This window comes from Perissodus microlepis, chromosome 6 (assembly GCF_051167445.1).
Source record: "Perissodus microlepis isolate ML-2025 ecotype Zambia chromosome 6, ASM5116744v1, whole genome shotgun sequence".
Taxonomy (NCBI): domain Eukaryota; kingdom Metazoa; phylum Chordata; class Actinopteri; order Cichliformes; family Cichlidae; genus Perissodus; species Perissodus microlepis.
In genome coordinates this window covers 13689040-13702953 of record NC_140466.1, presented here as the reverse complement: position 1 = coordinate 13702953, position 13914 = coordinate 13689040, and the positions used below count along the sequence as shown (strand labels likewise).

General features: G+C 37.3%; 1 protein-coding gene across 2 annotated transcripts in view; it reads right to left on the bottom strand.

Annotated features, from left to right (window-relative positions):
* LOC146385262 (E3 ubiquitin-protein ligase SMURF2-like) overlaps nt 1-13914 on the bottom strand; it is a 67910-nt gene that overhangs the window by 27476 nt on the left and 26520 nt on the right. For both annotated transcript variants that reach the window (XM_084930891.1, XM_084930892.1), the window contains exons 2-4: nt 9035-9073; nt 7124-7232; nt 2669-2802 (exon numbers count right to left, since the gene is read on the bottom strand). In XM_084930891.1, the coding sequence (XP_084787017.1) occupies nt 2669-2802; nt 7124-7232; nt 9035-9073 (282 nt within the window). The remainder of the gene's footprint in view (nt 1-2668; nt 2803-7123; nt 7233-9034; nt 9074-13914) is intronic.

The window sequence follows — 13914 nt, the reverse complement described above, 5'->3', positions numbered from 1 at the left end:
TTGGACATATTCCAATTGACCAGTGCAGGAGTGATATCAATTAATTTTCATTAACAACACAACGGGTGTGTGTATGGGTGTGTGTGTGTTGGCTAAACACAAGACGTAGGTTGAGTGTAAAATAAACAGAAATATGCAGAAGAGACAGTGTGAAAGAAAGCAAGATAAAGGGACACTCCAGCTCACCATAAGCCAACTCTTAAGTTGTCATGTCTTTGGTTTGTGTGCATGACTTATTTTGCACATTAAATTGTTTAAATGGGAAGAAGCATATAGCTCATTTCTATAATGCCTGCGGGTTTGTGTGAGAACAAGTGCATCTGTTCCAGATATGTGTCTAGACTAAACAAGGATGGTCTGAGCCTTACATGGCCAGAATAGTAAGCAGATTTTTTTTCTTAAATAAGAGAGGAGGAAAAACAGAGAGACAGAACATTTAAAGACCTTTAACCACAAGCCCTCACCACACCATTCAATTCCTCAGAGCTTTAAAAGCTGTGTGCTGCAATAGACTAAACTGCATAAATATGTGTCAATGTGCACATGCAGAGCCACATGTTTAATTTAGTCGCTTCATTTAGATCATGCACAGCTGTCTGGACATGTTTGCCATGTCTGCATGCATGTGTAAAAACTGTAGAATCAACAGTATCACTATCAGCACATCAGGAAAAATAACAAGACGTTGCATCAACAGTATCAATACCAAGCACAAAAAGCAAAGTTCAAAGTGAGTGTACCAATAGTAGTAAGGCAAGTCATTTTGAAAAACTGGTGGTCTGTGTGTCTGTGTGTGAGTGTGTTAGTGAGTTTGTGGGTACAGAAATGAGGCAGATGACTTAGAGGTTTGTGTCTGTAATGCTAAAGCAGGAAATGAGTTCAGTGTAAAGCCAAACAACCTTCTAGTAAACTAGGCAACCATGCTGGATACCCTTTTGCAAGACTGTGCAAGAGCAGTGTGTGTGTGTGTGTGTGTGTGTGTGTGTGTGTGTGTGTGTGTGTGTGTGTGTGTGTAGGGGAAGTTTTGTAAGGGTTTTGTGTTTATACTGGATGGCAGAGTGTACTATGTGTATGAATATGACTTGCAGGAACTCAGGCAATTCCAGTAATGCCTTTTTGTGTGTTTGGGTTGTTTTTATGTTTTTGCCTGTGTATGTGCACATCTTGGTTAGACCACAGAGTGGGCTCCATTCATGTGTCTAAATATGAATTCATGTATCTGCACAACACAGGAGGACGACAAAGGCATAAAGCAAGGACCTGTCACAGAACATACTTCCCTGTCCACTTTCTGTGGCTGAGATAAAGTATAATTTCCGCCATGTTGACTGCACAGTAAGTGGCTTGTCTGGAGCCTAAACTGTCTGCCTCTGGAAGTGGATAAATTTAAGTCCCCCGTCATAGTGAGGTAAAAGTATTGCACCAGGCTTTCTTAGGTTGTCAAGGTCCCTTTTGTGGCAACAATAATGCTGTTGTGGTTTTTGGAGGATTAGGGGGAATTTCATGAGCCAGAAATACCATTTAGCAAATACAAAAAGGTGCTGGAAAGTATTCTGAATGCTTATGTGAAGTATTTAGCTTGACAGTTAGAAGCTGGAATAAGAGGCTGTCGCATCTGGGCCAACCAAACTACAACTGCCTGCATTCATGGAATTCATCCATTAATAGCTTCAATATTGCAGTTTGGATTAACAAAACACTTTAGTAAGTGACATTATTTGACAACTCCATAAGAGTTTTTTTGGAGAAAGACAAGCAGACTGGAACAGAGAAAAGGTTGGATACATATAAAAAGGGATAAATGTAACTCAGTGTGGTCTGGTACAAGTCTGACGGCCTGTGTTTAGGGCAGGCCAGGAAGACAGATTGAAGGAAAAGATGAGAATGACTGGAAGGAATGTTAATTTGATAGTCTGGACTTTGGTTAAGGGTATACGTGTCTGGTACTGCCAAAAAGTTAGGCAGGGTTAACAAGCATTTGGAATGCACAGAATATATTTGAAATAAAAGACCGTAACAGTGAGGTGACGGTCTTAAGCATGTAGATTAAGAACTGCTCATTTGAGAATATGAGCATCTGTACAAGTATGTTGGGATCTTGTTCTGGGGCAACCAGTGATTATCTCATGCCATCATCAATCAGCAGCATGTTTCTTCCTCTTTTTTTTCTGACAAGAAAGTCACGTTGCTTTAAATAGAACTATTGGCACTGATTTGGTCACAGGAGCCAGATGTCTGCACCAAGCAATATTTGTGATATGTTATAAGGAGTTTCCATAAATCTCATAGCAATGAATGGCTGGCATATATGCTGTAGCAGGGTGCAGGCTAGGACACAGCTCACATGCTGCATGCCTACTGTAGCAGCAGGCATGCTATCTATTGCTGCAACCAGCAGAGGCACAGGAAAGACGAGTGTCAAGTCTGAAACCTAGGCTGTCTGGAGACATTTGGTTTGATTCACACATTTGTTTATGTGCGATAAGTTCAGTGCAGAATGTGTGAACAAAGGTTAACTTGGCATACCTAACTGAATCACACTTCAATAACAATCCTGACAGGTCACCTTATGGCAAAAGATGTACAAAAACAGAACACTGACCTGTTTTCAGTCAATGCGAAAGAAACACCTAAATTCATACTTACAATAATACAAATAGCTACTTACAGCCCGTGTCTTTGAGTCTGTTAATGGCATTGGACAGGAGGCGTACACAGCCCAGGAAACCCGCGCCCTGCTTTTTGTGGATCTTCTTGTGGTTCCATACACTGATGGTTATGGAGTCGGACTTTCCAATGTATCTGATGGGGTGAGAGAAAAAGTGAAAAAAAAAAAAAAAAAAAAAAAGACAGGTCAATAAAATAGAAACGATGAGTAATAAAGCTTTTAAGTCTTGACACTGTACTTGGAAAAAAAAAAGTTCCAAGACGTGTGCTTAGAGGCTCAACCCTTAAGAAGAGTGATATGAAATTTAGAAATTGAATGAACTCACAAGTTAAAATAACCCTGCGCTCCAGAGATTTCCTAAAAGTTATTACAGTTACTAAAAACTAAGCCAAAAAGAAGAAAAACACAAAACCATAACCTTCTATTTTACATGTACTTCTCTCTGAACCTGTCACAGAGTTTTAGATGTACACTTTGTAATGAGGCTGATTAGTGCATCACATTTAAAAGTAACTTCTGTCCCTGTGTGTGTGCGTGTGTGCGCGTAGAATCAGCACCGCTGAGGCCAGTCTAGTCGTGGTTTAAGGAACAGAGGAAGTCCCCGCGATGTGCTTCACCATTGTCTGAGGCTTAGACAGCTCTTACAGTAAACACAATATTCAAATGCACAGTCTCACAATCACTAACACACACGTAATTACAGTCTAGCAGCTGTTTTGCTATTATGCTGCATCGCAGTGGCATGGAGGGGATTTTCCTGCTCAACACATCAAAACATATAGGTTTGGTATAAAAGCCAAATCAAGGATGTTGGTAAAATGATAAGATATTCTTATGACCAGAATCCAGTAGCACATTGGCACACTGTTTGCTTCCCAGTAAATATTAACGTGTGCTTCACTGCGCATGTTTGTTAAAATCTCACTCTAATACTTTAACACCATTTGATGGCAAATTGATGAACGAATAGACCATTTTCTTTGCCACAAAGCATCAATTAAGCTCCAGTTTTTTAACATAAAGAAGAGTTAATTATACAGCATATTTGCCAGGGTGTTGATATTGACACACAAAATCATTAGGATCATTAAATTTTCTGTTCTTTAGTTCTTGCTTTTTGTGTGCTGGGGTAAAAAGAAACCATACTTTTTTATGTTTTCTTTCTACACAGTGTGGTTTACATTAAACAGGTCTCTGATGCGGAGGTATGCTGTGCAAAGCACCACCTCAAAGCAACAGATTTAGAAGAAGAAGAAAAAAAAAAGCTAAATTGCTGACAAGACTATGAAAGAGTGTCGCAAGATAAGAGAAGTTGAAAAAGTCATTTCCTGACTCAAAAACATACTGACATAACACTTCAAACAATCTCAAATTTAGCAACAGTGAGGCACTGTCTGATGGTAGTCTGTCTGATGAAAGTTGAGTAAACTTTGCAGGACGGTTTATGACTGAATTGAAATGCTGATATGACACATCTCTAAAGTGTGAATTAACAAAGGCTTCCCGTTTTCAATAGATGATTCCTGGGAGAGATGGGATGTGAAAACAAGTGCAGGCCCCTAAAGTTCTCGCTGAAAAACCTTGAAATTTTTCCAAAATCGATCTTCATCAATTATTTCTTATTGCTCAAAAGAAAATTGTCTTTATGTTGCTATGCTAACTTCTTTCCCGTAACTCTTCATCTCTTTCATGAATTCAAAACAAACGATGATGATAACATGGAAAAAATACAGAAACTTAAAATGTAAAGAGCATAGAGGATCAATAAGGATTCAGCCCTTGTTTTTGTCACAAATTTTTATTAACAATTTATAAAATCAATAAAATTCTTAACTTGTTGGAGCCGACTGACTCGGCATTGTGATCGTCCAATCACATTCTGTGTAAACACAGCCTCAAAAGACGATCTTCAGCTGAACTTTAACACACAGTGAGAAAATGTTGTGTTTTGAACAGTTTTTTTTTTCTGTTCTCATCTGTACGAAAAGCACTTTGGCTCAATGTATTGATCACTACAGATAAAAATGAGATACAAACTTTATTGTCAAAACCCAAGTTTAAAGGGTAATTCTACAAAAAAGAAAAGTATTTAAGGAGAAACACGGTTAAATATGCACAGTATATCACTGTGTTAGGAAACCCTCCCAGAAACCTTTATTTTTGCTTGAATTCTTTGGTTTATTTACGCACTGAGCACTGTGTATCTGACATCATTCTCAATAAGTCACACAGATGCTAGCACGCGCATAACACATGAAGTTACTCTAGAGGTCTGAGGCGCCTTCGTCATGTTTTTAGGAAAAAATAAAAAAGTTTACTGGCCTAAATTTGGGACAATACTCTGTGTGTGTCTCTCTCATCCACATACACATTTATGGAAAAAAATACAAGGATATTCGCCACAGCAGCAGCAAAATTAGCACTTTTTTATTAGACTATAGGCAGGTAAATTTGATGTAGAGGTAATGCCTGCGTCAAGCGATCTATATTGAGGAGAGTTGGGTTGACAACTACTACCAATATATTATTGATCTGGATGTCAACAAATGCCAGAAGGAATCAACGCTAATGCCATCTATGTGTTCAACACTTTATCACTGGGAACAAATCAAATCTTGTTCAATTAGGATGTGTAAAGACTGTTGAATTACATAAGGCTGTACAACACAACATGTACAGAATTTAACGTCTCTTGGGGAAAGGCAGAGGGAGCAGCAAGCAAACCCAATACTCCCAACCAAAGTAATGCGAAGACTTGTACTGAAAAGCCTGGAAATAAGAGGCCAAGCATGAAAAGACAACCTGCCAAAACAAGACCTGCATACTACAGAGTTCATAAACTTTCAACACTTACTAGATTTTTTTTTTTTTTTTTTTTTTTTAAGTTGTGTCCTCAAATATCTTCTGTGCAGGACACCAAGGTGAATTATAGTGCATAAATTGTAGTCTAAAAAAGCAAATAAATTTTTTTAGCGTATTTACAATAACAAGGCCCCTGTCAGGACCAGTGTCATGCTGAAAAAGACTCCACCTCCTAAAGCTAGAGGCTGAGGTTGGGGGTGTGGTGAGCTGGCGATCTGCCAAGCCCACACTCCCATTTGCTTTCTGTGGCATGTTAGCCATTTCCTGAACCAGAGGAAGAGGCCAGGGGTCGCGGGTGGGGAATACACCCTCTCTGAGACGGTGGGGAAACAGAGAGGGGAGGAGAATTATGCAAACGGAGGGAACCTGAGGTCATTTGTTGACAGAGCAAAAATATTCGAATTGTCCATGTGTAGCTGTAGAGAAATGAGAAACCCTCACACATGCATGTTCACCGAAAGTGTATTTACTTTAACATTTGCATTAATTTAAGGCTGTGTGCACGATTAATAATTCTATTATTATAAATTACTGTTATTCATTACATAAAAAGTAACTCGCACACTTCGATGCTGTTGAAAAGAAGCAAACATAGAGACAACTGTCAGAATAGAAGAAGCTGTGACGGCAAAAAACGAGGATGAACTGTGATACTGTGATACATATTTTCACCCTGTAACTTGACACTGTCTTTCTTTTGGACTTCATGTGTGCATCTATTTCTTCATGACTCATTCTTCAGGCCTCTTATTTCCTCTCATTTTCTTCAGTTACCACAGTTTCATCTCTTCATCTCTCACCAGTGCATAGGCATAATCAAAAGTGGGGTTTACTGTGATCAGTTCTTGAAATGGCCTTTCGACACAATCCTCGGTAGAGATTAACATTCAGAGTGCACAGCCCCAGTGAAATCAATATTTGAGACCACAGAAAAGATGATGAACACATTATTTTATACTTGATCTGAAACCGTAACAAACAGAAGGTGTTTTTAAACATTGGGGACAGAAAGAAAACGAAAGGAGCCCGCCCTTGTTGAAGGAGCAGGTTTCAAGATTTAAGTTGCATAGTGTCACAAAGGCTGATGATATGTGGCTAATCCTAAAAGAGATTAAAATAAAGTAGAGCTTTAAATGTGTGTCATCCACATTTAGTTGAGACAAAGCTAGCTTGCCAAAAAAAGTCTTCAGATTCACAAAGAAGACTGTTCTGGAGTTATTTCCACAAATGCTCCGAAAGTAGACATAACCTGTTACTTTAGAGCACTATATCAATACAAGTTGGCTCCCTCCACATAAAATGTAATGAAAATACCTTTTGTGAGGCCTGTGGTATGGAACACCTGAAATGTTACGCTACAGGTTTTGTTTTCATGTAATTGATCAGGTTGGTTTGTTTTTTTAACAGGGGAAAGATACAAATCAATCTACCTTCCTTCCACACAAGACATGTGAGTGAGCAAAATCAGTACACTACATTCCTTCCTATGTTTCTTTTGACCATTTTGAATTTGACTGATAGTAAACGCACACTTTTACTGCATTTGTTTCTTAATTAGCCACATCTGGCACACTGCTTCTCCTGTTGACTTACAGATCATAATGTTGATTCCATTTTGGGTCCAGCGTATTTCTCACAGTATCTGTAGAGTGGCATTGTCCTGAACCATCCACCACCACTTTGGCAAAGGGATCTGGCAACCCTGTAAAAGTGGACAAACATTTTGTTTAACCTTTGTACAAACCCTGTGGGTACACCAATCATGGAGGCACTAGAGGTGACACAGTTTTTAACCCTTATTTTTGTCACTCCTTTGAGACTGCAGTGACAAGTTTATCTGGTTGTCCTCATTTACAGACAGTCAGGTTGACAGCTACACCACTACTTTGTGCAAGTTCCTCTTAAAATTACATGTTGATTTTCTCTGCATTCCCCCCCTGCTTTTTAACCGTAATAATAATCTGCTGTAGTCCATAAACATTACATTTTTCCCCATATGATGATAATATCCCTGCAGTGTCTGACTAAAACTAAACTCAGGTTCATGTGAAGGTCATGAAACCAGCAGAGACAGCACATGATAGCCCAGGAGGATGGACCTCAGATGCATGTGTTGCTGTGTAAGCTTGTGGGTAAATATATGGACACTATAAAGAAAGTTATTAGTCTAATCAAGCATCTTGTTTTGTACGTTTTGGTTAGCTTCCTATTTCATGTTATAACTGATAATACACCTATTAAACAGGTATTTGATAAGTTAAACTACTAACTTTAACGCTCTTTATCTTATGTTTAAGATGAAGGATTTTTTAAAAAGTAAGAAAGTACAATTAAAATCTTCTCACGGGCTATTGTATTTTGTGAAACATTTACACAACACATGGAACATATGAAGCAATATGCAGAAAAACTTTACGACAAGTCTATTCACAGTATCTCACTCATTTGGAAATCTGATAAGAGATTCTTCATGGTGTATTTATCTTAGGGTCCCTGTCTAGGTCTGTGCATGCATGTGTATGTTTTTTAAACTGCCGAGGTATGAAACTCTGAGCGCAGACACTTTACACAAGATAAACCTGTTTAGTCACTCAGTGGTGTCTTGGAATTTTCTTTGTTGTGGTTGTGCGTTTGTGTATATACATAAGAGCATTTTTTTTTTTTTAAGACAAAAATGAAGTACAAGCTGCTTTTGGCAGTTCAGTGCTTTCAGAGAAACCATAATTTCCAACTGAAGTAAAAACAGTGCATTTCTTGGCTGTATACTTTGGCAGGGTTTCTGCAGTGCAGTGTACTGCAAGCCCAGTGGCCGGCTGAGTCTGAGTCAACGCCAGGCCTGGCCAAAGCACTGGGCAATTTATTTTTAAATACATTTTTAAGTTGTTTTTCCCCCTTTTTTAATAAACATAAGCTGAGCTGTTAGAGCTAATGTAAGGTATGTTTTAATCCTACTTTTACATTGCAAATTTTTAACTATAACAGCTGGAAACCAAAAAGGTTTTAAAACAATTTTTTTGTAGTCGTTTACCTGATGATTTTGGATTTAAATTCAATAATTAAGGTATGTAAACCTTTGAGGTTAGTTAACCAATGAGTTTAAGCTTTAATTAAAACAAACAAACAAGCAAGTATAAACTCCGTCCTTGCATGCTCTTAAACTAAACTGTAAATGTAACCACTAAATCTAGTACTATTATTATTTACAGTATTTCATGGGTTTGACTAAAATAGCGATATCCATCCTGTCCAATTAAAGTCTTTTAGTTTGGTTTTTATGTGCCAGTGAGCCACATTCCTATTACCAGAATTTGGGTTAGCATTGGGTCCTAGTGTGTACCAGGGCTCCTGTTGTGTTTAATAGACAGATGGCTCCTAAGGGACTTCTTTTACAGTTTTCCCACTTCAAAATGCTGCAAGCCACCACTGCTGACAAAGCATTCTAATGTACAAGAGAGGAAACAGGACAGGAATAGCATCTTATAAATAAAAATAGTTTTTACTTACGAAAGAAGTCTTTCTTTGCCAGGTTCTTTGCACACAGAACTGGGGGAAAAAAGAAACAGATATTGTTTTCTTTTACTTTTTTTTGCCAACAAATGCAAAAAAAACCAAAAAACAAAGTGATTCAGATATATTTGCCACAATAATTTTGAAACAGCATTCCAACAATATTCGGTATCATTTCAAAAATTCTTTCCTTATTTTTTTATATTTAGCCATATTTAAAGAAATAATGGCCACAAATATGTTTCATATATGTCAAAAAGCTATTACAAAAAACACAATATACATAATGTATAAATGCTTGACATCTTAAATAATAATTTTCTCTCTCTAATTTTAGTAGAAGCTTTTCCCAATTTCATTAATTATTTTTTAAGTTTCTAAGGCTGAATAGGTACTACTCTCTTTTAGCCTACATCTTGGTTTGTCCATTTTCAGAGTCCCTCACAGGCTGAGACACTTGTTAAGAGTTTCTCACTGTAAAATATTGAACAGACAAGCTCTTTTTCTTGTAGCAAGCAAGTCTATGGGGGTTTGCAACACGAACTGCATACACTAGCTTTCAAAAGAAACGAGAGGGATACTAAAAGTATGTCCATGCTTGGCTATGGTTATACCCTTTAAGATGTTTTTTTAATTCTTAATTTTTCTACTCCTAAATATTTTGTACTACCTGCTATAGAATATAAGTGAAATTAAGCTCTGTCTGGAACTGGCTGGACAATCTTATGATGCTTACAGAGTAAGACAAAATAGGCCAAGCATAGAAGGAAAAGAGGGGGGAAAAAAGAAGAAAAAACGAGCGGTGGCAGAGAAAAAATGAATGTTTAGAAAAAACAACAGTGAAAAGGTGAAAGATGCAAAAGGAAGTTAATAAGCACCCTTCACTGCCAGCAGACAGACCAAGATCCCTATCACAAAAAGGCACTACAGAAACACACACTATTCAGTCTCTCTGCTTTTAGCCATCCATGTATTTTAATATTCACTGCTTTCTATTCATGGTCCTGGGCAAGCCCTGCCAATACATTATTAATACAGGTACAGGTAACTTCTCTCTTTCCAAATAGCTTCACTGAGTTTTAGTCTTTGAGCAAGAAAGCAAACACCACAGTTAATCTAGAACAACTTAAACAAGAGGTAGTGCAAATCTGCTGAGCCCAAGGCAGCTCAATGAGCTGTAAAGGTATAACATCTGCTTACAAACACAAGTCTCATCTTTTGCTGCATATAAGCTTTCCTTGTGCCGAAATAAAAAGAAGAAACCCAAAAAACAGAATTGATTGTAAGCCATGCCCCCTTTCTGTTTTCTTAGCCTCAACTGAGAACTTTAATTTCTGATGAGTCCAAAAGGTAAGTTTCCGGTAGAAGAGCTGTTGTATAATGCTTAACCGGCACCTACTTGCAGCAGAAAACAGGACGATAGCTATACTATACACAGCGTAGGTTAAAAGCTGCCATTGATCAGACGTTTCAAGCTTCAAAGTTGTATTGTCATATGCACAATAAAGAAACATGTTTCCCCGTGCAAAGAAATTCTCTTTGCCCTCCACAACAAATGCCAAACAAAAACGTACACATATAAAAGCTATAGTATGAACAATAACTAAGACATACAAAAACTATTCTGGAAACTCCATATTAGAAATATAGTACAGACTATGAAAAAAATATATAACTATACAAATGCAGCAATAGACTATATACCTAGGCACTATGGATAAAGGCATTATAAAGCAATTATAAAGCAATACTACCAACTCAGACTGCCTACTGCATACATCATTTACTATTTGATTCAGTACAGCAAATAAACAGTTTCTTATGCATTTGTCAAACTAGAAGTTTTCAAACGCATTAAGACAAGCCAAAACAGTGGGCATCTATTGTGTACATGGATTATATAACAGATTGCGTGTGTGTGTGAGAACCTGCCACTAATGAGCACTACTTCCGATAAAGATATGAGGCCAACTTGAGAAACAAACCTAGCATTACAGCCATTGAATGTGGAGACTTTCACAGTGACCAAAATGATACAGTCAATCAAATCAGAATCACAGCACAGGAACAGACAATCTCAACACAAACCAAACTGCGTTGACTGGATGAACACTAACCATCCACTTGTCGGGGGAAAATACACAGCCAAAGCCAACAGGTGCAGGCCAAATCAGAAGCAGCCAAAATAACCTCGCATGGGACAAAATGGACACGGTTATGTTGGCCAACAAGTGAAAAACAAGAGGTCTGAAATCTTGGCAGGACATATGTGAATAGATGCTACAACTGAAAGACTAAATACTGCAAAAAAAAAAAAAACCCCTCCAGAATGATCAGGATAGGCATGAAACCCATGCTTCAGGGTATTTGTAGGACTATAATGCAGATGTATTTCAAGGTGTTAGCAGTACAAATGTGGTCAGAAATCTCATTTGCTCTTCTGCTTTGAAATTCTTGCCTGCTAAATACAATCAACATAGTCAATCCAAAATGAGTAACTGAGTAAAAGCTTTGATCATTCTGTCCACAAAAACAAAAACAAACAAAAAAAGCCTTTAGTTTGTTCCTGATTATAGGGCACAATTTGCTGTGGTTATTCACAACAACTGAAGCTTTTAATAATAAATATTTAAAAGTAAAGTCATAGGCATCACCTCTATCCCATTTATTTGCTCTTATGTAGGCTTTATCAATTGTATAGTGAGATATCTATATATCTATATCTCTAGATATCTATCTCTCTATATCTATATATCTATATAGATATATATAGATATATAGTTGTTATATTCTATATAACACATATTCTGAAGTGAATTCATAAGTGAATTTCAAATATATCATTACGCAAACTGGAGACGGGTTGTCATTTAGAGGTCAGGAGCCAGGCTGGTAACCTCAAAGAAATCTGGAGTGTAGACCCAACAGCAGTGTGCGCTCACCAGTGCTGAAGAGGCAGCACAGATTAGTAGCTAGCAGGTTAAATTGGGTGCACTTGGCTCTTAAGTTACCAAACTGTGTTAGTGAAAATTAAGGGATTAATCTGCGCACTGCTCCACTGTCTCAGCCATAATTACGACAGGGCGAAAATCCTTCTTGTTATCAATGGCCTCTCACTAACTGTGCTGCCAGGCACATCAGAATAAAGCTACTGATAGTGCTTAATATGTTCAAGGGGGTGTAACTTGCACAACAAATCAATAATCAGTGAAATAAGACAAACACAAGATCTAAGAGGGATAGAAATAATTACTGCAGGTAACTATGTTACTGGTGATTTTCTAAATTTGTGCTGTAAGAGCATGGGAGGGAACAAGACAATATTAAAAGTGACATTTCATGAAACAAATAGTTCTGGACTGTAACCCATATGGACATGTGAGTTTGTACTAAGTGCTTTTTAGAGAAAAGATCTTCATTATTGATGAGCTAATGAACTTCTCACCCTTCAAATCAGGGAGAAAGCATCCTCCTCCAATTAGCTTCTTAAGGAGAACTGAGATCCAAAAAACCCCAAAACAATTACAGCAAAAGCAAACTAAAAAGAAATGACTAAAAGCACCAGAATACATAAAATAAAATTGTGACTTAACTGGCACCAAACATGACTTTAGGTACTTTATGATGAATACAAAACGTACCTAATGCTCTTAGAAAACATGAATTTGGCACAATCTTAATATGGACTAAATACAATATAACAAAAATTAATTTTCAATAACGCTGTCTCACAAGATAAATGGGACTTTGTACAAATAAAAAAAAAAAAAAAAAAAAAAACACACAAGGAAGCTCCTATTTGAGTTATTGCAGCTTTTACTACTACCACCCCAGATCAGATTTCTATATCAATTTACAGCCGTCCCATAAGGATTTAGAAAATATGCCTAAATATTTTTATAACCTTATCTACACATATGCACACTCTTCCACTGTGAACTACAATCACCAATGAGTCAAATCTCACACTGTGCCCTCTAGGGATCCGACAGTGTTAAATAGCTGCCACGTGAGCAGGCAAGCCATGGCTGGCAGGAGACCAGACTCATTCAGATCCTAACACGGAAAGCTAGGTCAACTAGGAAACAGTAAACCACCAAGAAGCCCTGGGGTGAGGCTGTCTTTTGTGTTGTCTATGGGTCATCATCCCAACCATAAAACCTAATTTTAAAAGCAAGGGGAAAGATAGTAAGTCTGACTGAATACTTGCGCAGTCACAAATGACAACCACTAACTGTCATTTTCTCTCTATTGTTTAATGAAAGAATTTCAGAATTCCTGGTATTTTACATGTATGATTTTCATCTCCTGTTTTAATAATTCTGTTTAGCTGCTGATGTTATACCAAGATTTCTCACAATTCACTTAACCTTAAATACAGGTTACAGTTGTAGACATTCTTGGTAGGTAATCTTAAGACTGTACTGTTAGTATTTCCTTACTAAAACAATAAATAATAATCCCTATAGCTATTTTGATTGCTCTCTTTTCCTAGTCTTGCAATAACATGAAGTTTTGATGATTAACTTACATCAAAAATCAGTTCAGTTAAAAACCTCAAGAGATTTGCATCTATTTTCACACTCTTCTCACTGCAGTGTTTGAATAATCAACTTTAAACATGGATAGCCAATATATTCCACAGTATTTTTGTTAAAAATCATAGTCACATGCTGTGCTTGAAAAAATACTTTTAATAATACAGATTCTTGGGGAAAAGATAAATAAATAAATAGCTTCCTCCTAACATAGTCCTCTGACCACCCAATATTGCTCTCATCTTAAACAAAGCTGTGGTAGCAGTTAAAAGTTCAAAATGGGGTCAACTCTACTCCATTGTTTATTCAAAATGATTTAAAGGAGCAGCTGCTGTTTTG